Source organism: Hoplias malabaricus, chromosome 4 (assembly GCF_029633855.1).
Source record: "Hoplias malabaricus isolate fHopMal1 chromosome 4, fHopMal1.hap1, whole genome shotgun sequence".
In the NCBI taxonomy this organism is placed as follows: Eukaryota; Metazoa; Chordata; class Actinopteri; order Characiformes; family Erythrinidae; genus Hoplias; species Hoplias malabaricus.
In genome coordinates this window covers 64,775,600-64,802,517 of record NC_089803.1, presented here as the reverse complement: position 1 = coordinate 64,802,517, position 26,918 = coordinate 64,775,600, and the positions used below count along the sequence as shown (strand labels likewise).

General features: G+C 41.6%; 1 protein-coding gene across 2 annotated transcripts in view; it reads right to left on the bottom strand.

Annotated features, from left to right (window-relative positions):
* The window catches only part of LOC136693834 (glutamate receptor ionotropic, kainate 2-like), a 67,457-nt gene extending 62,514 nt beyond the window's left edge, over window positions 1–4,943 (bottom strand). For both annotated transcript variants that reach the window (XR_010802114.1, XM_066667020.1), the window contains exon 1: window positions 4,740–4,943. Coding sequence is in view for 1 of the 2 variants with exons in the window: in XM_066667020.1 (XP_066523117.1) it covers window positions 4,740–4,869 (130 nt within the window). In the remaining variant the exon portion in view is untranslated. The remainder of the gene's footprint in view (window positions 1–4,739) is intronic.
* Window positions 4,944–26,918: the final 21,975 nt, after the last annotated feature.

Below are 26,918 nucleotides of genomic sequence, written 5' to 3'. Positions count from 1 at the left end.
TAATAATATATCATTTATCTTGTTGCAATAGTGTGTATTTGCCAAAAATATCGTTATCACCAAAATACCATGAAATATCATGATATTATTTTAGGGCCATATCGCCCACCCCTACTCCAGGGTGTGTTCCTGCCTTGCGCCCAGTGATTTCAGGTAGGCTCCGGACTCACTGCGACCCTGAACTAGATAAGACGACTGCAACAAACATCAATGAATATTTTCCGACTTGGTAAACCACAACAAAAAAGCAGTGTGTGTTGTTAAAAGATCCCCACATTAAAGTGCTAATGCATACAAAAAAGTGTTGTATTTTTTCATAATATGTCCCCTTTAAGGAAGAAGAAAGTGCTGTTCTTTCACTTTCCCCGCCCCCATTTTTCCTGCCGGTTTCCTGCCCCAACATTTAGGTCACGGGTGCCCCTTACACACACTACAGACCTGTGGAATTGCTCCAACCCTTCTAATCTCCACTGCACATACACGTCTGAACGAGGGCCTCGGGGCCTGCTAATTAGTTGAAGAGTTGAGTCAGCTGTGTGGAAGCAGAGAACATGTAAAGCTCCAAAGCTGATGACTCCAGTTCACCTGGGGTTAGAGCTCCAGTCATCCAGTGCAACTAAGGCACAGCTTCATGTTTTTCTTCAACATTTGTCACATCATCAACTTTATTACCAAGTATTTCTGAAGTGGGCAGTGCACATGACTCAACAGATCTGGAAATAAGAACCCCTGCCCTGGGGTATTCTGATTCCCAAGGTTTAAAGGGAACATTCTCACATTTTTCAAAAGTTAATCCAGTTCTCTGGGGTCTTCTGTGATAAGCAGCTGCATCAGTCAAGGCACTAGAAGCTCCATTTTAGCTCGGTTGTCTTCACTTCACTTCATTTCTTCTAATGCTTTCAGACCTAGGCAGACCACTAAAAAAACTGACAGGCTGTAGGTTTTTAACATTTGTGTCCACACACTGTCCACTGTATTGACAGCAGTAACACGGAGGTCATTTTAATTCTATTTATTTTGCCATAGATTGTCAGGTATTTTGTTAAGTGTGTACATGAAGTGAGCACTCCTCTAAATAACTGCTGCTAAAAAGGCATCCAGGATGACCACTAATGGCCCTAGGAGGTAGAAACAGTCTGTATTTTTGTGCTTTGTCATTCCGACCTCATAACAATGAAGTACTAATAAGCCCACCTCTAATTTTGACCAGGAACATGGTCGAAAGATTATCTTGGCCTTTCTAGTGTCATCTGTTGTGGACATGACCTACATTCTGTCATGCTATAAATATGCATGTAAAATAGCAACAATGCAAATGACCTCTGTGGCCATTCCAGTAGCCTTTCAAGCCTTCCAACCAAACGCAAGCATCTCCAAAATACTCAGCCCCTCCATTCAGGCGGTTGGTACCCGAGCTCTGTCCATGGTGCTGAAAGCTCAAGCCTGCCTTTTCAGCCATGAGGCAGAATGCGGAGAGGAGGTTAGAGGCGATGGAGCTGTGTGGCGAGGAGGGAATACCTCTTGTGAATCACTGCATCTCACTGATTTGTAGTACACAAGTCGCCTGCTCATCCCGCCAGTGCACATGAAGGAAAATCAGCGGAGCATAGAAGCGAGGGCGAGAAACCACGAGCATGCATCCCTCCCTCCAGCTCCCTCACACGCTCTGACTCTCAAGACCCTCGTATGTCCAGGGTTGTTCTGGCAGCGGTCTCTGAACATTTCACACACACCTAGGGCAGCCTAATAATCAAACCACATAATCAAGTGCGCCCATAGCCTTTGCATAACAGTTTTGAATGAGAAACATGTGTCATACAGCCTAATGTTTGGGGATATGTGTTCATCCAATGATTCTTCGGAAATGAAGGGTATGAACAGGGACTTTGTTGACTGCACACAGCCTCATGAGACCATCAGAGAGCTTAGGTATTCATGTTGGATGACTAAATCTGGATCACAAAAACCAGTCCAGGTCTTCCCAACAATCTGGGATGAAGCTGCTAGGGGGGTTTATAACCCTCTAGCCCAAGTTGGGCTTTGAGCGTAATGACTTTAAACTCATGTGCAGCTGCTCCAGAGCACCCCTTTTCATTTCATGCCTGTCTATGTAAATTTTAAAATGAGTCCAAAATGTGGGTGTCTTTATGTAACTGAATTTAAGCGATGTCTAAAAACCTGCTGGACATACAGTGTATGACATAGACCATGCAACAGTGGCTACAGTTCGACAGAGAGAGAGAGAGAGAGAGAGAGAGAGAGAGAGAGAGTATTGCAATTTCTCAGGCTTGTTAGATCTGTGTCACACTCCTCTGGGGTGAAGCCATTCATCTTGACGCTAGTGTCTGATAGATCTTCGATCATGCCGGGCCGCCTGCTGATCTCGTGGGTTTTTGTATTCAAATACAAAGCCCAAATAATGGCCTCCTGTGAGACAATAAACCGACTTTTTAAACACAACGCTCTGTTTATGAGTGCTGGAGGCAAGAGTCTAATCTAACCCCACCACACTCTCTCCTAAAGCAGGAGGGAGGACTACAGGCTCCCCAGTGCTGCTCCCTCAAAGCCAGCCAAGGAGCTTTGTCTGTTTGTGTCTGTTTAAGCAAGGCACTCTCTAAAATACCATGTTCTTTCGGTTCTGAAGGCCACTAGAAAACTTATTACAGGACATTAGGGGAAGTCAGAGAAAGGTAAGCAAACACAATTTAAGAGTTTCATTCCAAAACCTATGTGTTACAATTCTGTCTACAACAGGAGGTAGGTAAGTGATGACACACACCATAAAAAGGGTTCTCTCTGATAAAGAAAATGGTTCTCTTTGGCACGCCTAACGTCATGTTCAAGGATTTGTTGACTGCCGTTTGACTGCACACATTGCTCTCTACGATGAACAACCTGTTGTCTACTGTAGACTTTAGCAAATAAGAAAGTCCTTCTATAAAAAAGAGGAGAGGGGGGTCTGTATAGTTCTATATGACAGTGCTAGAGCATACAGTGCTAGCCTACATAGAAACCCTTGGTATTATCTAGAACCCTTTTCAACACTTTACCTCTATTGTCACTTGGCAAAGAATCCCTTTGTCATTAATATAACCTTTCAGTATTAGAACACGAGTGCTCTTAAGTATTAAATAGAACACACTTCTTAGTACTGTATAGAACAGTATGATACAGAACCCACTTTGTAGTACAATATAGAAGTCTTATCTAGAACCCACTTTGAAGTAAACTAAAGAAAACTTTTCTGAACCCACTTTACAGTGGCATTACTATATAGAACCCTACAGTAGTACACAGAACCGGAGAGTACTAAATAGGAAACATTCCTCAGTGCTCTATAGAACCCTTTTTGAGTACTATTTAAAATCCTTCTGTACTATGTTGAACCCTTATACAGAATGTACCTTTCAGTACTACATAGAACCCTTCAGAAATACACAGACACACTCAGTACTACATAGAACCCTTCAGTAATACACAGACACGTTCAGTACTACATAGAACCCTTCAGTAATACACAGACACACTCAGTACTACATAGAACCCTTCAGTAATACACAGACACGTTCAGTACTACATAGAACCCTTCAGTAATACACAGACACGTTCAGTACTACATAGAACCCTTCAGTAATACACAGACACACTCAGTACTACATAGAACCCTTCAGTAATACACAGACACGTTCAGTACTACATAGAACCCTTCAGTAATACACAGACACACTCAGTACTACATAGAACCATTCAGTAATACACAGACACACTCAGTACTACATAGAACCATTCAGTAATACACAGACACACTCAGTACTACATAGAACCATTCAGTAATACACAGACACACTCAGTACTACATAGAACCATTCAGTAATACACAGACACACTCAGTACTACATAGAACCATTCAGTAATACACAGACACACTCAGTACTACATAGAACCATTCAGTAATACACAGACACACTCAGTACTACATAGAACCATTCAGTAATACACAGACACACTCAGTACTACATAGAACCATTCAGTAATACACAGACACACTCAGTACTACATAGAACCATTCAGTAATACACAGACACACTCAGTACTACATAGAACCCTTCAGTAATACACAGACACACTCAGTACTACATAGAACCCTTCAGTAATACACAGACACACTCAGTACTACATAGAACCCTTCAGTAATACACAGACACACTCAGTACTACATAGAACCCTTCAGTAATACACAGACACTTTCAGTACTACATAGAACCCTTCTTCAGGACTTCATAGATCCCTCCGTATTCTTCGGTGCTACAGAACCCTTATAGATGACTTTTCAGTAGCAAACAGGACCCCTATTGTTAAGAGTGTGGTTTAACCCTTTATAGTATGGTATGTTTGAAAAGGTTCTTTAAAGAACGGTGAGTTTCCCAGCCTAGGAGCATGAAGCGTGTAAGCACACAGAGAAGTGTGTATGTCATATGCCAGGTTCTATGCATAGTCAGTACCTGAACTAAAGAACCATGCTGATGTTGTGTTGTTGAGCTGGTTCTCTGTAGACCCTCTGCATGTAGAGATCTGTCTGTAACCCTTGTGTGAATGATAGAACAGCACTGTAGATGTGTCTGATAGTGAAGCCCCGCTGCTGAGAATGTAGTCCCCCGTGCTGTGCGCTGATTTCCTGGGCGACCCCCCCCCCCCCCCCCCCCACTCCCTTCCTCCTGTGTGCGGGTGAGAACTCTTACCGAAGCGGAGGACGTGCGGCATGCCAGCGGCGGTGAAGGGCAGCAGCAGCAGCGGCAGCGGCAACAGGATCCGCGGAGAGCAGCGCGGCCTCGGCGCCGTCCCCCGGGCCCCAGCGCCGCCGCTCCGCATCCTGCAGCAGCCTCGAGTCGAGCTCCGTCAGCGGCCAGCAGCGGCCATCCGCCGCATGGTCAACTTCTGCTGCTCCGCGGCCACAACATCCGCGCGCACGAACCCTCCCTCTGCCCCACTCCCCCTCCCCCCTCCCCTTTCCTCGTCCCTCCGCGCGCTCAATGCGCCAGCCAGACCCTGCTCCCTGCGCCCACCTCTTGCCTCCCGCTCAGCGGCCGCACGCGCACCAGACGTCCATCGCGAGCAGCGAAAAGTCCGGATCCGCGAGCGCTGCAAAACCGAAGAGAGGGAGAGAAGAAGCGCGAGCGCACCGCCGTGTGGGGAAAAAAACGTGGAGCCCGGTCTCCGCACCGTTCACTGCTCCAGCTACTACTGCACCAACACACACACACACACACATATACACGGTGGAGTGGGGGGGGGTGGCAAGTATATAGGGAGAGAGAGATACATACACAGAGAGAGAGAGAGAGAGAGAGAGAGAGAATTAATATTTTAGTCGACTTGTACTAGAAAGAGAGAGAGAAGATTGTGTGGAGAAGGAAAGAAAGAACAGTGTGTGAACAAGTAAATGCTGAGGGAGAGAGAGACTGAGGGGGAGTAGAGTGAGTGATAGAGAACAAATAGAATGGGGAGAGAGACACAGAGAGAGAGAGAGAGAGAGAGAGAGAGAGAGAGGAAGTTAATTGCTGTTTCTGTGCTTGCTGTTTCTGGGATGTTTTCCTGGTTCTGGTGATGTTTCTGCCTCAAACACAAATGGTATTTTCTCAGGGAGACAGTTCCTGGAGAAGTGTGTTTAATCAGCCATGTTCTAACAGCAGTTGATCTGCTTGTTCTTCTCTCTGTGTCCACATTGAACTGCTGTAGATGCAGAGACAGGAGATCAGGGCTCGGAAAATGTTTGAAGGAACTTGTACTCTTCTTAACTTTAGCTTATCATTAGAACATGGCTCATGTTCTATCATCACTTCCACAACATCAAAGTGTGGAAGTGCTTCAGTAGTTATTGACTGACCTCATTAAAGCCCAGAGCTATCTTCAAGCTCCACAGTAAAGTTACTTTAGCCATTACCACACACAGTGCTCCAGATGATAGCAGAGCCCCAGGAAGATATCAGCTCTGGAAGCCCTTCTCCCCTCAGGCAAATTGATTTGGACACCATCCGCACAAATGTTTGGATACTCCTAATTAATGAACTCATCTACTTTATAGTGTGCCTGCTGTGGACACAGATGTGCCATCGCGCACTCACTGGACATACTGCACATTAGCCTAATGCTAAGAGCCAACAAAGCCTCCAGGACTGGGTTGTTGAGCATTGGTGTGGTGTTCTTTAGAACGTTGTGTGTGAGCCTGACTTAAAAAAGCAATCTGTAATATGTTTACTCTACTCATTATCATTATTAGGGTCACGGTGGGTCCAGAGCCTACCTGGAATCATTGGGCGCAAGGCAGGAATACACCCTGAAGGGGGCGCCAGTCCTTCACAGGGCAACACAGACACACACACTCACACCTACGGACACTTTTGAGTCGCCAATCCACCTACCAACGTGTGTTTTTGGACTGTGGGAGGAAACCGGAGCACCCAGAGGAAACCCACGTGGACACAGGGAGAACACACCACACTCCTCACAGACAGTCACCTGGAGCGGGAATCGAACCCACAACCTCCAGGTCCCTAGAGCTGTGTGACTGTGATACTACCTGCCACGCCCCTTATTTAATGTACTTAAAAATAAAATGTCCAGGATGTGTTATCATAGATTATGATCATAGGCTAATTTGAAGCACTGGCATCCTTGAGGGCAGTGCTGAAGCACTTTTTAAGACATGCCTAGTTTGGAGCAGAGTTCTACTGGAAATTCAGCCTGAGGTCCTGCCATCTGTCCAATCATATTACAGTCCCCACCCACTGGGTTGCCAGGTCCACAAACAGCCTCTTGCAGCTATGAAGTGAATAAATGAACAGAGATAATGCTACATTTTACCAGACCCAAAAAGCCTCAGTGCCCTTCTAAAAATCCCCATTACCAGAGGATGAATGAAAATGAGAGGAAATATTGGCCATGTGTTTGAAAAATGGAGAAGAAGCAACACTACAGATCCACGGCTGGCTCTTTTTTTTTCCTGAACAGATAACAAGTTATTTCTGAATAAAATATAGAAGTAGAGAAATCTATGTATAGATTAAAAGGCATAAACACCATAGTCTGTGTGTTTAATATAAAGAAAGTGGGGCATAGAATATGAAAATTGTGAATAAGAAGCAAGGATCTGCATCCTAAAATGACATTTATGCTTGAAGGGAAAATAACAAAAGCCTAGTCTGAATATTTAATGTGGATTTAGACGGGAAAGGCTTGAAAATGCAGAAAAAACTCTTTCAATTTTGGCCTTTCACTTAAATAGGTAAACATGATGTACAATTGGTTTTTGTGTTTTAAACGGATAAAGTGGAATAACAGGTGCTTCAAAAATGTTTCAAAAGCTATAGCGCTATCTTCAGCTCTTAAGGTGGAACAGAGAATTCAATAAGCTGGCAAATAATGCCAATACGTCTCGTAAGCAGGCACATTTAATGTGGAGCAAAATGTTTCATTCATTCATTCATTCATTATCTGTAACCGCTTATCCACTTCAGGGTCGCGGTGGGTCCAGAGCCTACCTGGAATCATTGGGCGCAAGGCGGGAATACACCCTGGAGGGGGCGCCAGTCCTTTACAGGGCAACACACAGTCACACATTCACTCACACACTCACACCTACGGACAATTTTGAGTCGCCAATCCACCTACCAAGGTGTGTTTTTGGACTGTGGGAGGAAACCGGAGCACCCGGAGGAAACCCACGCAGACACAGGGAGAACACACCAACTCCTCACAGACAGTCATGGAGCGAAATGTTTGACTATGAAACTTGTGAATTAGAAGCAAATATCTACCTCCTAAAATGACATTTATGGTGGAAGAGAATATCTATAAATAACAGCAGCTTTGTCAAGTCATATTTAAAGTGGATTTAGACAGTAGAGGCCTAAAAATGCAGGGAAAATGGCAGCCTTTCTTTAGCCTGTTTTTACCTATTACAGTCCAAAGTTCTTAAACTCATATTTGTCTTGTCCATGTTCTGTTTTCCTCAAACTGCTCACCTGGTCGAGCTTCGCGTCTGGGGTGAAGAGGGAGGAGGCAGACAGATCTGTCCACTGTTTTGAAACTGTATTAAAATTCCCATTTAAAACTCTTGGTGTCAATCACAGATTGCGCCTTTAATTATCTGCACCTGACCTCAGAATGCAAAAACAAATCCTGTCCCATCACGACTTCTGGGCACAATCCCTTCATCACACAATGTCCAATGTCCCTTTCACTCTCACAGCCTGTTTAACCTCCAGAGAGCTTTTGATCCTAAATCTGTAAAGGCATAATCTACAGGTTTGTAGTCATGTCTACGGCCTCGCGTCTTTACCCCATCACAGCCTTGTTCTTATTCTAGTGGCAGAACGTTTGTAGCCTTGGTCTCTCTTCAGCGGAGCAGAGAGCTGTACGGGGGTTTTAAACACTCTTTAAACGTGTCCGGGCAGGCTGAAGAGTGAATGACTCACACTGATGTAACAGACAGTGATACACTGTGAATAGGGAGAGCAGCTGAAAGGAGGCTTTGATTTCAACTCACATTCGCTCCCAAGAATCAACAGAATCTTTGTGGGACTGAAAAGGTGTCGGAAGTGAGTGTGTGTGTATGTGTGTGCTTGTGTGTGTGTGTGTATATATATATATATAGCAAAATAAGAAGGATAGACACATACATTATATTGCCAAAGGTTTCTGGACACCTGCTCATCATGTTCCTTCTGAAAGTGCAGTGAGAATGTTGCATTACTGAGGTCAGGTTCTGATGATAAATGATTAATTCTGGACCACAAACAGCACTCCAACTCATCTCAAAGGAGCTCCATCTCACTTGACAACACAGCTCTAGTGTCCACAGCCTAAAGCTGGGTAGCTTTATGCCTCTTAACCAGCAAAGCAACGGGTGATTTATAATTTCCGAGCAGTGTGTGCATAAAGAATATCTGTTTCTACAGTCAGTGCACTTTTACTTACGTGAACTTGTAATGTAGGTCTCAGGTACATTGACACTGAGCTCTAAAACACCAAACTCTCAAAGTCCAATAGTTGTATTATGACTGACATGCCTCACAGCCTCTGAACAAGTTTTGAATCATTTTAACATGCCTACATAGTGTGTTTAGTAGTGACTTGCTTATTTGACCTCTACGTTTAACCCATTCATGGCAATGAACACACACACAATAGTGATTATTGGCAGTGAACGAAACACCCAGAGCAGTGAGCAGCCATCATTGGCACCCGGGGAGTGTTTGGGTGTTAGGTGCCTTGCTCAAGGATGTTCTGGGGATTGAACTGGCAACCCTCTGGTATCAATCCCGGTCCTCTAACCATTAGGCCATGGCTGCTAGATAAGCAAGAATATGTACTGCGAGTGGAATAAGCAGTCCATCACGTAGCTGGGCACTTGAGCTTTAAAACTTCAGCATTCCAACAACAAAATGTATCTAAAATGGAGGATTTAGACAACCAGGGTTTCTTTTATTTATTTATAGTTACACTTATATAATGCATTTCTACATACCCAAAGATGTAACATTCAATCCATACACAGACTGGTGAGAAACGGCAGCCAAACACAAGCAGCATACTCTCAACCAGGATCGAACGCCCACCTGGAAAACCGCATCGGCCACAAGACATAGACACATACAGACACTCATTCCCACACAAACAGGACCGTTTAGAGTGGGCAGTTAACCTAATCTCCATGGTTTTAGACTGTGGAAGGAAACACCAGAGGAAACCTTCTCAGACACTGGGGGAACCTCACTTAAATGGTACTTGAACCAAAGATTCCAGCACTGGGAGGCGAGTGTGCTAACCACCAAGCCACGGAGCTGGTGTGTTCTCCCCGTGTCAGCGTGGGTTTCCTCCTGGTGCTCTGGTTTCCTCCCACAGTCCAAAAACACACGTTGGTAGGTGGATTGGTGACTCAAAAGTGTCTGTGTGAATGTGCGAGTGTGTGTGTTGTCCTGTGAAGGACTGGCGTCCCCTCCAGGGTGTATTCCTGCCTTGCGCCCAATGGTTCCAGGTAGGCTCTGGATCTACTGCGACCCTGAACTGGATAAGGGTTACAGATAATGAATGAATGAATATGTGTGTGGACTAATTGAAGGTGAAGGTACAGATTTACACCTAAGCCACTTAGTCGCAGGGAAGTTTAGGGGTTTCTTTCATTGACCACAGGAGCACTACACTACTCTAAAAGCTATCTGAGATTGGCAAACAAAATTAATATTAGTATAATATTGAACTATAACATATAAAGACAGACTACTTCATTTTTATCTCAAATCTACAGGGGGTTTACTACAAATTAAAATTCTTAGTATTGTTTTGAAGGTCTTTCTAATTATCCAGGTACGGCAAGCTGTGGTGTATTTGAGGGCACAGAGGACATTGATAATCTCACTGTACACTTGAGAACAAGCTACAAAGCTCACACACACCCACACACACACACACACACACACACACACACACACTGTGAGAAGAGTTGTTCACCATCAGAGACACGCACCATCTGTGACATTACCATAATTATGGAAATAAGCTGTGAGAGCATGTTACTGACAGACTGTGCCTATCCTCACCACTTATAATCCACACACACATGCACACACACACACACACACACACACACAAACCTGCATACACATGTAGAAGCATGTCGATTCATGCACACCATAACTTTCAGCTTCTTTACTGTTAATATGGTTGTAATATATTGTTATGGATAATGTTGGTTAGTTGCATGACTCTCTACCTAAAATTAATGTAATTGAACTGCTTTATTCCCAGTTACTCCTCCCAAGAGTAAGATCTCACCCAGTCACACACAGTGCCACCAACCTGGGAAGGTGAAGGTGAGCACAGGTTTCCTCTGAGACATTTAAAGCCAGCCACCAACTCTTTTCGATCTGATGATAACACAACGCAGTTGGACAGCACTAAACACTAGAATGCTAGCTGCTCAGATCTGCAGCACTGGCTGGCACTGTGCGAGATGTGCCATACTACACACCAAGTAGAGTGAGGCCATTTGTGCAGTCCTGGACTCACAGCCTTAGATGGTGGAAGCATCACTAAGGATCAAACTTGCAGTCTTTTGATGATAGAGCCAACACTTACACTGCTCCATCACTCAAGTGCCCACGCTGCTTTTATTGAGTTTGAATAAAATGTACAAATGAATGGATGCACCAGGGTCCCTTTAGAGTTCCTCAGCGTCTCACAAAGGCGGATGCTTTCTGTGCATCAGGCTTTCAGTGTCCTGATTCAGAAGCTCCACCTGCAGGACTGATTTAGAGTTATATACTGTGTGTGTGTGTGTGTACATTGACAAGCTGCACACAGCAATGAAAATGTAAAGGAATTGTGTAATTGTGAATTCCAAATCTGAAATATATTCAGGTTTATATAAACACTCTTAAAAGAACAGCCTCCAATTTCATAAAACATAAGTGTCCTCTCCACAGTGTTTCCTGCCTTGGAATTCAGAACTGAGAACTAGAGACATTAGCAGTTTAAAAAATGCATTAAATGAATATGCATAAAGAAAGCAGCATTATTTATTCTGACAATGTATAACATTAAATAAATTATATAGTTATTCGGTTATTTACCTGAAGATTATGTGAAGCTAAAGTGGTTCCCAGGTGTTGCAAAAGCCTTCCGGGTAGTTGTTTGACTGCTGCGACTTAGTCATAAGTGTGAAATAATTCTTACTAAGTTGCTCTGGTAGTTCAAGTTCAAGTTTTTTCCTAAGGTGTCCCCAAGTTAATGCGAGTTAATAATGTTGCTAATTAAGGTGTCTCTGGTTGGGTGTTATGGTATTTCAGGTGGTTGCTATGGTCCAAGGTTCAAATGGTTGCTGTGTCCCATACGGCTTTGCAATTACCATCCACAATAACTCACACAAGTGAAAGAGGGGAAGTAAAATAATAACATAATAAAGACTTATTAAAATATCACAAAAAATTATCACAAATAATAAAAAAAAACATCACTAACATAATACTATATCTAAAACTGAAAACAAAAATCCAGTAAAGAATAAATCCAGTGGAAAGTGGAAGTGTGTCAATCCATAGAGTGGAAAAGAGCTTTTATGAATTATGGCAAAATCTGACATGTTTCCAGTGTGTAAAATATTATTATGCAGTACAAAAAGCCATGTGACAAATACAAATTTACACACATACATACATACACTAAAATAAATGTACTTACATAATAATTCATTCATTCATTATCTGTAAGCGCTTATCCAGTTCAGGGTCACGGTGGGTCCAGAGCCTACCTGGAATCATTGGGCGCAAGATGGGAATACACCCTGGAGGGGGCACCAGTCCTTCACAGGGCAACACAGACACACATTCACTCACACTTTTGAGTCGCCAATCCACCTACCAACGTGTGTTTTTGGACTGTGGGAGGAAACCGGAGCACCCGGAGGAAACCCACAGAGGCACAGAGAGAACACACCAACTCCTCACAGACAGTCACCCGGAGCGGGAATTGAACCCACAACCTCCAGGCCCCTGGAGTTGTGTGACTGCGACACTACCTGCTGCACCACCGTGCCGCCCACATACATAATAATGACTAATAAAAAAATTAAAGTTGTTTCACAGAGACCCCATGTTAATTTAATTTATAAAATTAGTCCTATAATTTTTTTCTAAGTCCTAAAAGTAACAGCTCCTATGTTGACCTTTAGCTGTGATGTTAGGTCAATTGAAGAATTCTGAGAGGAAGAGAGAGAGAGAGAGAGAGAGAGAGAGAGAGAGAGAGAGAGAGAGAGAGAGAGAGAGAGAGAGAGAGGTTCACTTAGGGCCAGGGGGCTCCACAGACTTGCCAAATGTGAACAAAACAGCTTGGCTTGCCCTCAAATGAGCTAACCGCTAACTGCTAACAGCACTCGAACATGAGCTGGCAGAAGTCACATCACAGCAGAACAATCCTTTACTGAGCAATTCTCTTTCTCTCTCTCTCTCTCTCTCTCTCTCTCACACACACACACACACACACACACACACACACAAAGGGTAGAATCACTGAGGCTCGACGTCTGTCACACAGCCTGGAGCCACTGCATAAAAAGATAGAAAATATTTGAGATTTTTCCAAAATTAAAAAAAAAAAAGTAAATCTCCTGGATCCAAGCATTTTTCTGTTCTGAGTTCTTTTAATGCTCCTAAATCATTTTGTGACTGTTGGTTGAATCCGCTCTGTATTCTTCAGGGTTCAGAGAGCTCAAGAACAGTGGGAACAGATTAAGGATTCGAGCATTAAGCGGTGGTGGCTATCACTGTGATACAGAAAGCCCAAAGGGCCACACAGTGGTACAGGGGAACAATGGAACCGACAGAGTTCATTGAGTAAATGTAATACATTCTGAAATTTCACACTGTCTTTTTCATTGACCACTTCTTCCATGCCTCCCAACTTATTACTGATGATGAAAGAAACTGGTCACTTTTGCAAGTTTGTGAGTATAATGACAATCTGTATGTCCAAAAGTTTGTAGACACCCCTTATAATGAGCAAATCCAGCTGCTTCTGGGTTCCCCATTATACACACACAGCTTATATAATCTCAAAAGTAAAGCATGAAATTAAATCAGCGACTCTGGAGCAGCTGCACAAGAGCCTGCGGTTATTCCACCCTATGCCAAAACTAAACGCCCAGAACAAATCATGCAAAATCTGTACCTGACTTCATTGATGTCCTTGTGGCTGCTTGCATAAATCTATTGCTTAAGTGGAAAGCACCAGAGAGCCTAAGGTCAGTGTGCCCAGTGCCATATGTAGGTTAAAAGGGTATAAAACCAAGTGTAAGATACTGAAGTGTAGCTTGGGACTGGGCTCTGAAATGAGTAGAATTTGAGTTTGAGTTTGAGATACGTGAACTAATCATCCAGCATCACTCACCGACCTCTATGACTAATGTTCTTGTGGCTGCCATCAAATCCTCACAACTAATCAAAAGCCTCCCTAGAAAAGTAGAAGTTGTAACTGCATTAAATGGGAAATTATTAATGATTCCCCTTCATCTTTGAAGAAACAATATCCAGAAATATTTGTGGACATACAGTGCATAACATGCACTCCAAACCAGTGAAAGCTCCCCCTTCTGGTGAAGCTGGGTTGAGTCCCAATAATCCTAAGCATGTCTATTAAAGGCAACGTGGATGATTCTGGGAAAGAGCTGTTCTCTTTGGTTTGTTTACATTCAGAAGCACTGTGTATGTCAGTGGTAAGGTCAAATTGTATGTTTGACGGGGCAAACCCAACTGTTTCTTTTCTTTCACTTTTGAATGACCACAGAACTTATTTGTAACTCCAGTTGTTTAATTTTATAGCATCTTTGGTCTGTGTTTACTTTCATGCAGTTAGTGGTCTCTTGCATTTAGAATCAATTCCACCTTAAGTAATGTATCAGAGAAAGCCAAATTAAGTCAGTATTACCCACCTACGGAGCAGGAATAGAGCAGCTTCATCTCAGTCCATGCTTTTCAAAGTTTGGAGTTCTCTCCATTGTCTTGGTGCCTTTTCTTTGCCATGAGCAGAGAGAGAGAAAACCTAGCATACTGGACCAAGACACTTTACTGACACTGGGGCTTTGCAAACACATTAGACACATTAGTCACCTTTACACCAATCTTTGATTAGTACTAGTGTATACTTATATATTACTATAAAAAAAATACATAATTCATTCATTCATTCATTCATTGTCTCTAAACTCTTATCCAGTTCAGGATGTCAGTAGAAATACATCAGTACATGCCCATTATTTTTGGCCCATTAGCCACAAAATTTGGTGTGTTTTTCAAAATAAAAGCCATAGGTCTTATCTTTGGTTCAGTCACCAGTCATGTCCACCTGCCCCAAACCCACCCTCACTGTTCAGTACTCAGCATCATCCTCCTCCAAGTGTGCTGAACTGCCCTGTGGCACTGAGTTTGCATGAACACAAGAGGGAGCTAGCTTCATAGGTCTCAAAGGAAAATCTGTTGGTATCACCCTCTCACCTGGAGGCTCTTTGTGATTGTGAGAGCCTTTGCTGGCAAATGAGAAAAATATGACTGGGTAAAAATGAATAAATTACATAAATACAGTGCATTAATAAAGCCATAACTTCAGGGGTGGAAGCCATTTTGTTTTGGGGATATAGTGGGCAGAAATTTGCCTTAAAAAATAAGACTTTTGTGTGTTTTATGAGCAGCTATTCTCTCTCTCTCTCTCTCAGTGCATATTCTCTAGAATAAGGGCGGACTTTTGTACCCTGACTGTGAAAGTGAATGTGTGTCAGCACTGCACGCATCCTGATTAAACACACGCAGATACACCACGTCATCCCTCTCTCCGACACCTCTTAATACCCCCTGCTTTCACTCTTTCATCCCTCTATTCTCTCACTGTCACACTCTCTGTCATCCACACACAATGGATTCATAGTTACATCCATTCAGCACATTCAGAGCCATTCGGAGGCATTAGATGGAAGATGACCAAGCCTTAATATGTCAGCTCACAAAATGCACATATACATTATCAACTCACTGGATACCAATGCTAATGGAATATGGCATTTGAACTGATATTGTGCTGTTTTTTCAAGCCCATTTGGACAGAACTGGAGTGAAAAGGAATCATAATTATGCAGCTATATGGTGTGGGTGCACTTGTTAATTCACAGATATATTTTGAATAAGATTTACTGTTTGTCACTTCTTAGATTGGAAAACTAATAGCTGACTTAACACTACATAAGCATATTTATGATGTCTTATGTCTAGGTGTCATACTTTCTAGGGTCAAATTGACTGAAAAAGTTGGTATAAACTAGGGACAAGGTTTATGTGGGTTTGCTGTTGTCTGAACAACGTCCTAATTACTGAGCTATTAGTCAGCACAGTATTCACTGCACTAACACATGTGCTATTCCTATAGTGTCTCTGACAGTTACATTGTCAGTTAGAGGCGTTGAGAAAGTCCATAGTACTAAGCATTACTGTACAGTACAGTACTTTACAGTATGTAGTACAATAATCCTATCATGTCACAGGATATAGTGTTTATCAACCATGTAATAACCAGAGCACACACACTCGTGCAACAGTGAAAGACCCTCTATATGCTCATTGTCTGCAATCACTTATCCAGTTCAGGGTCGCGGTGGGTCCGGAGCCTAACCTGGAAACATTTGGGCGCAAGGAGGGATAGTGAATGATCATGTGTCTTGTCAATTTTTATTAGTAATGATAATAAATAATACGTTTTAGGCCAAAACAAATCTAATGGTACTTTTCCATTTCATGCCACATACTTGACTCTGCACAGCTCAACACGCTTTACAGTCCTTGGTCCCTGGTCGCTTTTCCATCGGCAAAGCTCCCCCTTGAAGTATAGCTGGTGAAGTCACAAAAACCCATCTCTAAAGAGAACATCAAGCTTTGAAAACTACAAAAATAAAGTGTGCTACTGAAAGAAGACAGTTTGAAACAACAACACTAAAAAGTGATGAATTGGATTTATTTGATTTAACAGTGAACATCTTTTTCACAAGTATCACATCACCACAATGTTCATGCAAATAAAGTGTGTATTTTATTAATGTGAAAACGCTGTGGATAAAGTGGAACAATCATTCCACAGAAAGCAAAGGAAGACAACTAGCCCCTATTCCAAGGCTGCAAACCATTTTCAGTAACAATTTACTATGAATCATCTTTCATAAGACTACATGAAACTTGCATAATCCTTTTACAACAACTAAATTAAAGCCTCCATTATTTCTCATAACACTCTCCCGGTTGAAAATGACAAAAAGACACGGAGGACAGGTGACAAGCGTTGGAATTACGTAGGCTTAGGTAAGTTGTCATGAAAGGGTTATGTAGGTGTGTGATGTGAGGCCTTCTGAGCAATGACCTACTATAAAGAGTTCTCCAGACTTCTTCTGCTTTTAAGGGGTTTTTAAAGTCCAGGGGCGTACGTTCAGGGAGATCAGAGAGGAGGGCGAGAGCGGGTGGGTTTCAGGTGTGTCTCAGCAGCAGTGGTGAAGCAGTGTGGTTGCCATGACGCCACATATGAGAATAAAGAAGGCGCTGGGGCACAGCAGGTGGGCGGAGCCAGCTGGAGCCGTGGTCATGTTCACTGTGTTACCGAACGGGCTTGTTGTCACAGTGTTGTTGGTGCCTGTCTGATTCCTTGGTGACATGGTCGAGTTCGCAGACAGTGTGACCTGAGACACCACCTGTACAGTGAAAACATAAGACAGGTTTACAATGAGAAATTTTCTACTATCACATGCAAAATTTAAGAAAAAGACGATGGTTTTATTTCCTAATTGGAATTAGCATAGCATTGCTTCCTACAGGGATTAGGTTATCCAATGTTAATTATTGACATCCTACAGGAAATAGTGGTCACTGACAGTTAGTGATGTTTTGGCCATTAGTTCCATGTAGGAATTTAAAAGATCATTACATGGTGACATCTCCATCAATGCATCAGGAAGACACAAGATGCTATTAATGACTTCTGGACACCATCAGGAACCAACAAATTTTTGACTTTATGACTTTCTTCAGCAGAGCCAAACATTCTAGAATCGTAATAAAATTTCTAAACTGCATATGAACAGTAATTGTGCATTAAATGTGTTTTCTGTTGAGAATTTATCACTTAAAAACCAACAAACCAGGAATTCACAAATTTTTCATACAACTGTAGGACAAGTGAAATCAGTGAAGAGTGGGTCAAAAAACCCATGTCAGTTTTAAACACTGAACAACTATAAAAGGAACTCAAATCTTACACAAGACAAATGATCAACCGTGTTGAAATAATTTGTTTCTTCTTGTCAGCCAATCAGCGTTAGCTAACAGCTCTAAAGAGGAACTGCAAAAAGGAACAGTGGTGTGTGTTTTCATGTTTCTGTTAGTGACATTTCTATAGCTCTTTGTTAATATTCACAATTCTGTCTTTGGAGGTTTAGCAACCGAGTTAAAGAGACATTCAATAAACATTCAATAAGAGGAGAATAGAGCCACGTTATCTTCAGTAGTTTATGACGTCACTGAGAAAAAGAAACAGACCAAAATAAGAATATTCACAATTCAGACGAATATACTGCTAGTGTTCTCAGAACAATGGACAGAGTGCTCCAGACCCCAAGGTCAACAAATAACATTAAAATAACTTTGAGAAGCAGAAAATACCACCAATTGAACTAGAGATGTGGGAAAAATTCTTATTGGATTCGTTTTTAAACCGAAAGAAGGAGTTTCTGAAAAGAATACACTGAAAAATGTATATTTAGTTGGTGCATCATCTATGTATTTATTTATAAATGGCTCTATGGCAGTTTAGACTCGAAAATATATAAATAAACAGTGGACTTTTGCCCAGTACTGTACATATGCCTTGTTCACAGTGAAAATAACAGGGTGTTACTTTAATATATTTGTCACTTTATATACAATAATAAATGTGTTAATTTATAATCCATATTTCATCACCAGGACTTGTTATTTTATTGTATAATATTACAAATATTCTCCTCTCCTGAAAATGAGAATGTAATGTTCCTTTAGGGAACACAACTGGACTCTAAAACCACTGATGTATTTTTAAAAAGGTACATTTACAGTGTTTGTAACTTTAATGACCAATAATATAATTACACCATACCTTTTTTCCCCTGAGTCTACAAAGGCACAAGATACTTAGTTTTTTTTTTCTTCCTGTAGGACCTCTCTTCCACACACCCACAGTAAAGGATGTGCTTAAAGGAAAAATCTGTTTCCTTCATTCACCGTTTTTAAAAACAGGAACATGGAGAGTTGATTACAGGATATGTTGGGACATGATGAGATAAATATTTATTGTTAGCGGTAACAATAAAAAAAAAAAAGCTCATGAAGGTAGCGAAACTCACCAGCTCTCAGGCTGAGTATAAACACCTGGATTAAATATGAAAATATGAAAGGTCCGATGTCGGGGAAAAAGGAATGTTAAGCGAGTTTAAGCAGCATAAGGGGCAAATACATATTCCTTTAACAAAACATATCCATATCCAATACAATCTTAGTGGCATCGCTCCAGAGAACTTAACTGACACTTATTTTGAAGAGTGTTTTTACTCTGAATTTCCTTCTGGTATTTGTGGGTTCTGTTTTGTGTTTGTGTTCTATAGTTATCTGGAGAGATTTATATTTGATTCAAATATTACTAAAAATCAAATACTGGTGTTTTACTCAGTTACATTTATTACACATTAGGATGAAAGGAGTGTATCCATGTCCCTGGGTGCAGTGTTTCCGTGTATAATACACTGTTAACAAACATTCTTTCATACTGTGTTCAAATTTGTGAAATTTGACTTATTTTAAGTTTAAATATTTAACAAATACTATTCTTTCTAATGGTACATTCTTCAGAACTTTATGAATATATTATTTCTAGTAATATTTGATTTACATTTATAGTCAAAATACAAAAAAAAGTGCCATAAACTATATTTCATCATCATTATCTGTAAGCGCTTATCCAGTTCAGGGTCGTGGTGGGTCCAGAGCCTACCTGGAATCATTGGGCGCAAGGCGGGAAAACACCCTGGAGGGGGCGCCGGTCCTTCACAGGGCAACACAGGCACACACAGTCACTCACACCTACGGTCATGTTTGAGTCGCCAATGCACCTACCAACGTGTGTTTTTGGACTGTGGGAGGAAACGGGAGCACCCGGAGGAAACCCACGCAGACACAGGGAGAACACACCAACTCCTCACAGACAGTCACCCGGAGCGGGAATCAAACCCACAACCTCCAGGACCTGGAGCTGTGTGACTGTGACACTACCTGCTGCGCCACTGTGCCGCCATAACTATATTTGTATGTTACAATAATTTAATTTTATAGTCTGCACTTTCAGGCTCTGTGGTAAAGCATGGAGTCTTCAGATTCCTGAAACATCACCCACGAATCAAAATTACTCTCACAGACTCCTTATTAGAAAGGTGTAAATGTTTGTACGACACGATCAGCTGCCTCCATATTACTGAAATATGCACAATGCTTGTCTGACCAGTGGCCTTCAACTGATAGCAGCTTGGCAAAGCTAGTCTTGTCTTGTCTTGTTTTATTTAGACCTTCAAAAGTACTCCTTACAAATCTCTCAAATGAGGAGAACTTTCTCCTTTTCTCCTGACAATGAGGTGAGTTCCTGTAACCTTTCCTGAAACCTTTTCAATATCATAGCCAACCAAATTCATATCAATGTAAAACTGACCTGCTCACAGCTCATTCATCTTTGGGTTTTGTTGGTGGATTGTCTGCTGAATAGTCACCGCACCATACATCACATATAGAATATATTTACTTGTATATCTTTGAGTATGTTAACATGTATATACTATTTGATATTACTGATGTTTAACCACATTATAACAAAACACAAAAAAGGTCGGCACCAGAGACACAACAATTATTGTCGCACTCACACAGCTCCAGATTCCAAGCCTTGCATTGGGGGAATAAATAGTTTATGTTCTCCCGGTGTCTGTGTGGGTTTCCTCCGGGTGCTCCAGTGTCCTCGCACAATCCAAAAATGTTGGTGGACTGGCCATGCAAACTTGTCCCTATGTGCGAGTGAACGTGCGAGTCCCTGTGAGGGACTGGTGTCCCAAATAACTGCTCACTAAAACACACTTATAGAAAACAATGGGTAGATGCTTTACTAGTAGAAGGAAGTAGTAGGATATGGCTGGTCAATAACAAGTCAACACTGGATAGTAGGTGGGCAGAGATCAAACCAAGGCAGTCTAAAATAGAGCGAGACCTAGTCAAGCAAGAAAAAAAAGTGTCCTTTGAAAATATATTTTAACTAAACAGAGACAGGACCAAAGTACTACAGTCTTAGCAGTAAAAAGTCATTAAAAAATAATGTCTGGACCTTCCTGGCACATAATTCATCAGCCAGTAGGTCAGTGTGGTCATGTTTCTGCATTTGGATTTGGTTTCAGTTGATTTCAGGGTGTGGTTAAGTCTGTAAGATTAAGAAAATGACAGCTAGATTATGTTGGGAATTGTGATCATTCATGTGCATTTTTATGCAGAGTACCCTATGATAATTCATAATTGTTATGATTAGGATAATTCCCATCATGAATCTTCATATGTGATTCACACACACAAAACAAGCAGCTCATTGGAATACGTCTAGCCAAAGCCACTGACAGGACAAGTGAGCTGGCAGTAATAAGGTACACTAGGTTTCCACGACATTCAGGTACATAAATGGAAACAACCATTCAGTTTTACGCAAAATCTCTGTTAGAGCTGGAGAATATGGAGAAAATTTGAGAAGAAAATTTGATATCACTATATATTTCTTAATTTTGGCCGATATAATTCTGATATCAATATGAACAATATAAATCCACTGAAAACCTTCTGAGATCAAACAAAATGACATGAGACTCATGTTCAATGCTAAGCATATGCTATAGAGGCATAAAGTCATCCACAATTGGGCTATGGTGCAGTAAACCTGTGTTGTTTGGAGTGATGAAGCTCCATACATTGGGGTGGAGGGCTAAGCTGAGATGAGTTGCTGTGGAATTTGTGATCTAGGACTAAACTTCCACAATAAGTACCTGACCCCACTCATGCTCTTGAGAATTATAACATATTCTGACTGTCTGACTGTGTCCACCAAATGTTGTGTATTTTCCTCTGTGCACAGTGAATTGTGGGTAAATGAAAAACATGAAGGATATATAGGGAACGTCAAGCTATTCAGAATGATTCACAGAGAGGTGGCGGGCAGAACTTTGTGACTGACGCAAACAAGAGCTGCAAGTAACAAAAATGTCTTGGGTTTAAAGCTAACTAGTCTCACATTGCCAGACTTCTGACAGTGAGGCCTGGTTCACAAACTTTTTCAACGGTTTCAGACTCTCTGTCTACTTGTGCATGGAGCTTCAGTGGCTGAAAGGTAACTGATGAAAGTTACTAAACATATACACAGGCTCGGACATGGCCTGTATACAGTTGTGTGCAAAAAAATTGGGTTCTGCTGTCAGTTTGTGTTGTTAAAATTAAGTGAATATAAGTAACACAACCTAATTTTTCTGCATTTTTTAAATCTGAAATAACCTATTGGTGGAAAAAGGCAAAATAAAACAGGTTCTTTGGAAATGTTATGGCACATTCTTAGGTTTTAGTTATGTTAAAATATGTTTAAATGAACAAGTAGAAATTAGACACAAATATGAACGTTTAAATATTTGTTACCTCAAGACATGGTATTTATTAATTTTCTGTTTTAACCACTGGTTTGAACTTAACCATAAAATGCTTTAAGAAAGTTTAAGCTTATAAGAACTGATTGTTATTAGTAGTAGATGTATCAGTAGTAATAGTAGTAGTTACATATTTTGATATATAAAGTGTATTTTTGACCAAGGGTGCTCATATTTTCGCACAGTTAGCTAGCTGTTGTATACAGTTAGCTGGACTCTAAAATAACCCCGCTCTGAAAAGTGAAGCATCAGGTTTCTGCAGAGACACTCGATCTGCAGCTGACACAGATCCGCGGCCTTAATCATTTATTTACTAATGTTTAAAACACTACGCCCACAGCCGTAGACCGACTTTACCAACGGCCGCTCTCCCAAAACTTGCCGGCACATAGTTACACGCAGCTTTATAAAATCCATTTAATACATGTTTTACCGGATATAAATATGTATTAATGCATTCTATAATATTATTTACAATTTAACGGATATTCTAATAAATATATTCTAATATATTTTAAATATAAATTTAAATAATGTTTAAATTTCCCATAATGCCCTAAAATACATTCAGTAAAATGGCAGTTGATGCCAGCTGGACTCTCCAGGATGTACACACCTCAAGAAATAAAGGTGAAGAGATGGAGCACAGTACCTGCGCTGTGACACAGGTGAGAAGGAGGACAGTTCTGAGCTGTGCTGCTGTAATGGGAGTCATTCTGAGCGGATTGGAGGCGTTTTGAAGTTGCAGAGCTGGCTAGTGTTTCGGTTGAGGAAGGCTGAGCTGCTTTTATACCGCGCTCAGAAACAGTGGCGGTGACGCGCAGGAGGCTGAGCTTGGTGTGCCCTTAGCTCACTACCCACATAACACAAGTACCCTACAGTGTCCAGTACACACTTTACTCTGCTGAAGCTAAGGGTATTAATAAGTAGTTTGTCCTTTTCGACCCTGTGAAGGTTTTACATTAGCCTATATATAATAACATTGTTGAGAGACCTTAATGGCATTCATCAACAGGAACTGATGGTGGTTGATTAGTTGTGGATCACAAACCCCACTCCAAATCATCTCAAAAGTACTGGATAGTGCCCCGTCAGTTCCGAGGACTTAATAACTCTTTAGCCAACACTTAACATTTCTGCAGAGTCTTTACAAGTCCATAGTGAGTGTGTTAAATGAGCTGCGAAAAAGGGGTGTCTACCAGTGTTTGGACATGAAGTGTAGAAGAGGTTTAGTTGGTTTAGGACAGATGCAGAAGAGTCTTGGTAGAGGTGTGTGTCATTGCCCCAATTTTATTTTTGCTTCAGAACCATTCAGTGTATGTTTATACACTGAGGATGGGCTTTCTGTCCCTCCTGGGAGGCTGAGTGTGTCGGACACATCAAGATTGTTGGAGTCAGGTGTGATTCAATTAAAGGTGTGATCACCAGGTCAGAAACTATACTCAGAGGACTCTGGGCTAGGATTGTTGTGAATGCAAGTGAGAGTCTTTAGAGGGTACAGGCCGAGAACCGCAGTGACTGGAAAACAGTTTGAGTAGGTCCAATTAACTGGTGCAGTAAGGTGCAGTGTTAATTCCCTGCGGTGCTTCAGTTCCTGCAGAGACTGCTGAATAAATGTTGCTCCCCATCTGTAGTTTCAGTGGCTGTTGTTTTGTTTATGAAGAACATGTGAGCACACAACCCATAGGTGTATTTATAAAGGTGGGTGCCCCTGCTTAAATGTATAAAGGAACACACCCTAATCCTGTACAGAGAACACACACTGTCTTCCTGATAAAGTCACACACACCCTTGATTGTGTAGTTTGTCGGTTGGGCTAACAAAGTATGCAAGGTGACAGGTGGATTGCAGTCTGTAATTGTAGCAATGCAAAGTATATCTATATAGTAAGTGGAGCAGAACAAATGGCCAAAGAGTGTAGAATAGTTGAGCTTTGTTTTTGTCCAGGCAGTGTACTTCTGGACATTGTAATGCACAGTTGGTTACTCTTTATTTGCTGAAGTGATTTGGGGCAAGACATGAAAACATTGATGATACAAAAGACAAAACGGAACATTTTATAATTGTTGTTTATTGTTTTCCAATTTTTCAGAGACTACTTGAAATCACTGGTCAGTAGGCTAGAACACACACCGGATGGGGCTGTGGGAGCAAACCGGAGCACTTAAACACACCAAACTCCTCATAGACAGTGACTCAGAGTGGGGTTCGAACCCATGACCCCAGGACACTGGAGCTGTGTGATACCACAGTGCCGCCCCGATTTTATACATTGTTTAATCAACAGATTAATAAAGGTTTCTAAACCTTTTGTTATATTTTGTTACCTCATTTCTGGATCTCTTTTTCCAAGGGCTGTGTACGGAGGCTGGCTGAAGGGTTTTGCATGCTCAAGGCCTTTCCCTCCCTTATGCGTAGGGAGGACATGGAAAGTTTGCCATGATCTAAGACACCTAAAAGATAGTAAAGCATGTCTGTTTAGAGCTTGAGTTCTTCATCCACTGATGAAGCCCAGGGATTACATGCCAGTTCTGTAGCGAGGACGAACAAGAAGAAGCAGTCACAGAAAATAAATGACTGTATGGACCTTTTTCAATTTTAGTTTTCTCCCAGGAGTTATATGAATAAACACACTGCCCTGGAGTCATACTGTGACTCTGAGATTATAACTTAGCCCATGTTTTAACAGGTTCAGATTCCACCGCACTTTATTGTCATCCCCTCAGTGATGCCACAGTCCAAGAGAACACAGTTGGCTTCACTATTTTCCAAGTGGGATGGATGGTGGTGTACTCTGGAATGATGGAGATCCATCCAATAGAAAATCTGGCATAAATTGGAGTTACTTTCATGATCTAAACCTAATCATCCAAGAAGAATCAGTACATGATCTTTCTAATGTTCCTGTGGCTGTACAGTATCATCTTAAGTTTCCCACAGCTTAAAGTAACACTAGATAAAATATTTACCTTAAAATTACTGCTTCAGCTTGAGTCGCTGTTAACACATCAACCCCTAGATGGCAGCTTTAGTCAATTTTCTGACCAACTGCCCATCAGATGAACCAAGACAATGCTGCAGTTATTGAAAATCAGCTAAAATAAGGTTTTCAGAAAATATCAGAAATTTTAAGAAGCATGTTGTTTACAATATTATTAGATTAATATGAGTTTCTTTTTAAATTATTACAATTTTCCTTAATTTCCCTTATCTAAATACTGTCTGAACTACAAACATACCCTTGCATATTCTGTGTGTGTATATATATATATAATTTTTTTTCATCAATATCTAAATCATTCATTCATTATCTGTAACCACTTATCCAGTTCAGGGTCGTGGTTGGTCCAGAGCCTACCTGGAATCATTGGGCACAAGGCGGCAATGTGTGTTTTTGGACTGTGGGAGGAAACCCGAGCACCCGGAGGAAACCCACGCGGACACAGGGAGAACACACCAACTCCTCATAATGCACTCAGTTTACATTAAATGGGTATAAAGCCTATAAAGCCAGTATTGGTACTATGTACTCTGGAGCACTCTGTAGAACAATACTTAACAATACACTTAGTTTGTCCAAAGTTTCTTCAACAAAAATGGTCTATTAATAGCCTTAATTCCAGAAGAATGTTGGTTGAACACATTTCCACAAATGTTGGCATTGAAATTTAATCTTGAAAATCATTCAGTCGTTGTCTGTTACTGCTTATCCAGATCAGGGTCACAGAGGGTCTGGAGCTTACCCAGAATCACTGGGCACAAGCCAGGAACAAACCCAGGACCCGGTGCCAGTCCATCTCAGGGCACCACACACTCACACATGTAAACACACACTCACACCTAGGGACAAATCTGAGTATCCAGTCTGCCTACCAACGTGTGTTTTTGGACTGTGGCAGGAAACCGGAGCACCTGGAGGAAACCCACACAGACACAAGAGAACACACCACACTCCTCACAGACTGACCCAACAAGAAAAATAACAATTTAAACTCAAGACTGGTAACTCTGCATGAACTCCAGCTGGTCAAACTTATAGTCAGTGTGTTCCACATCACTGATGTTCACACACGTATTATAAAGGAAGAAGTGATCCTCATCCACATTTTTTATACTTTCATAGCTGCATTGATTCCAGGCCAGTGGGGATCGGATGTCCGCTGCAGGGTTACAGAGAGGCCCGAAATCTGAGCTACTCCACACTACAGAAAGAGCTCTGTAACTCCTAGGGCCACAGATTCCTCCAAACGCCACACAGAAAATACCTGCACTGTATCGGAGAGAGAGAGAGACTGTTACATTCTAAAACCGCTAGGCACTGTGATACCAACCATACATAAAACATTTAAATTTTCACTATTTCTCATATAATTAAAGACTCCCAGAGGCATTGGGGTGATGCCATAGGAGACTCATTTGCCCTATGTGACTTTATAAAGGACATCCGGCATAAGGAGTATTTATATTATAGGATATTCCAAACGGAGATATTCCTCGAAAAGTTAGATTCCTACTCCGCAAGTCAAAGGAGCCTCACCAGAGTTCAGAATCCAAAATGGCTGCCTGCATATCAACAGTGTGTAAAGCAGTATTA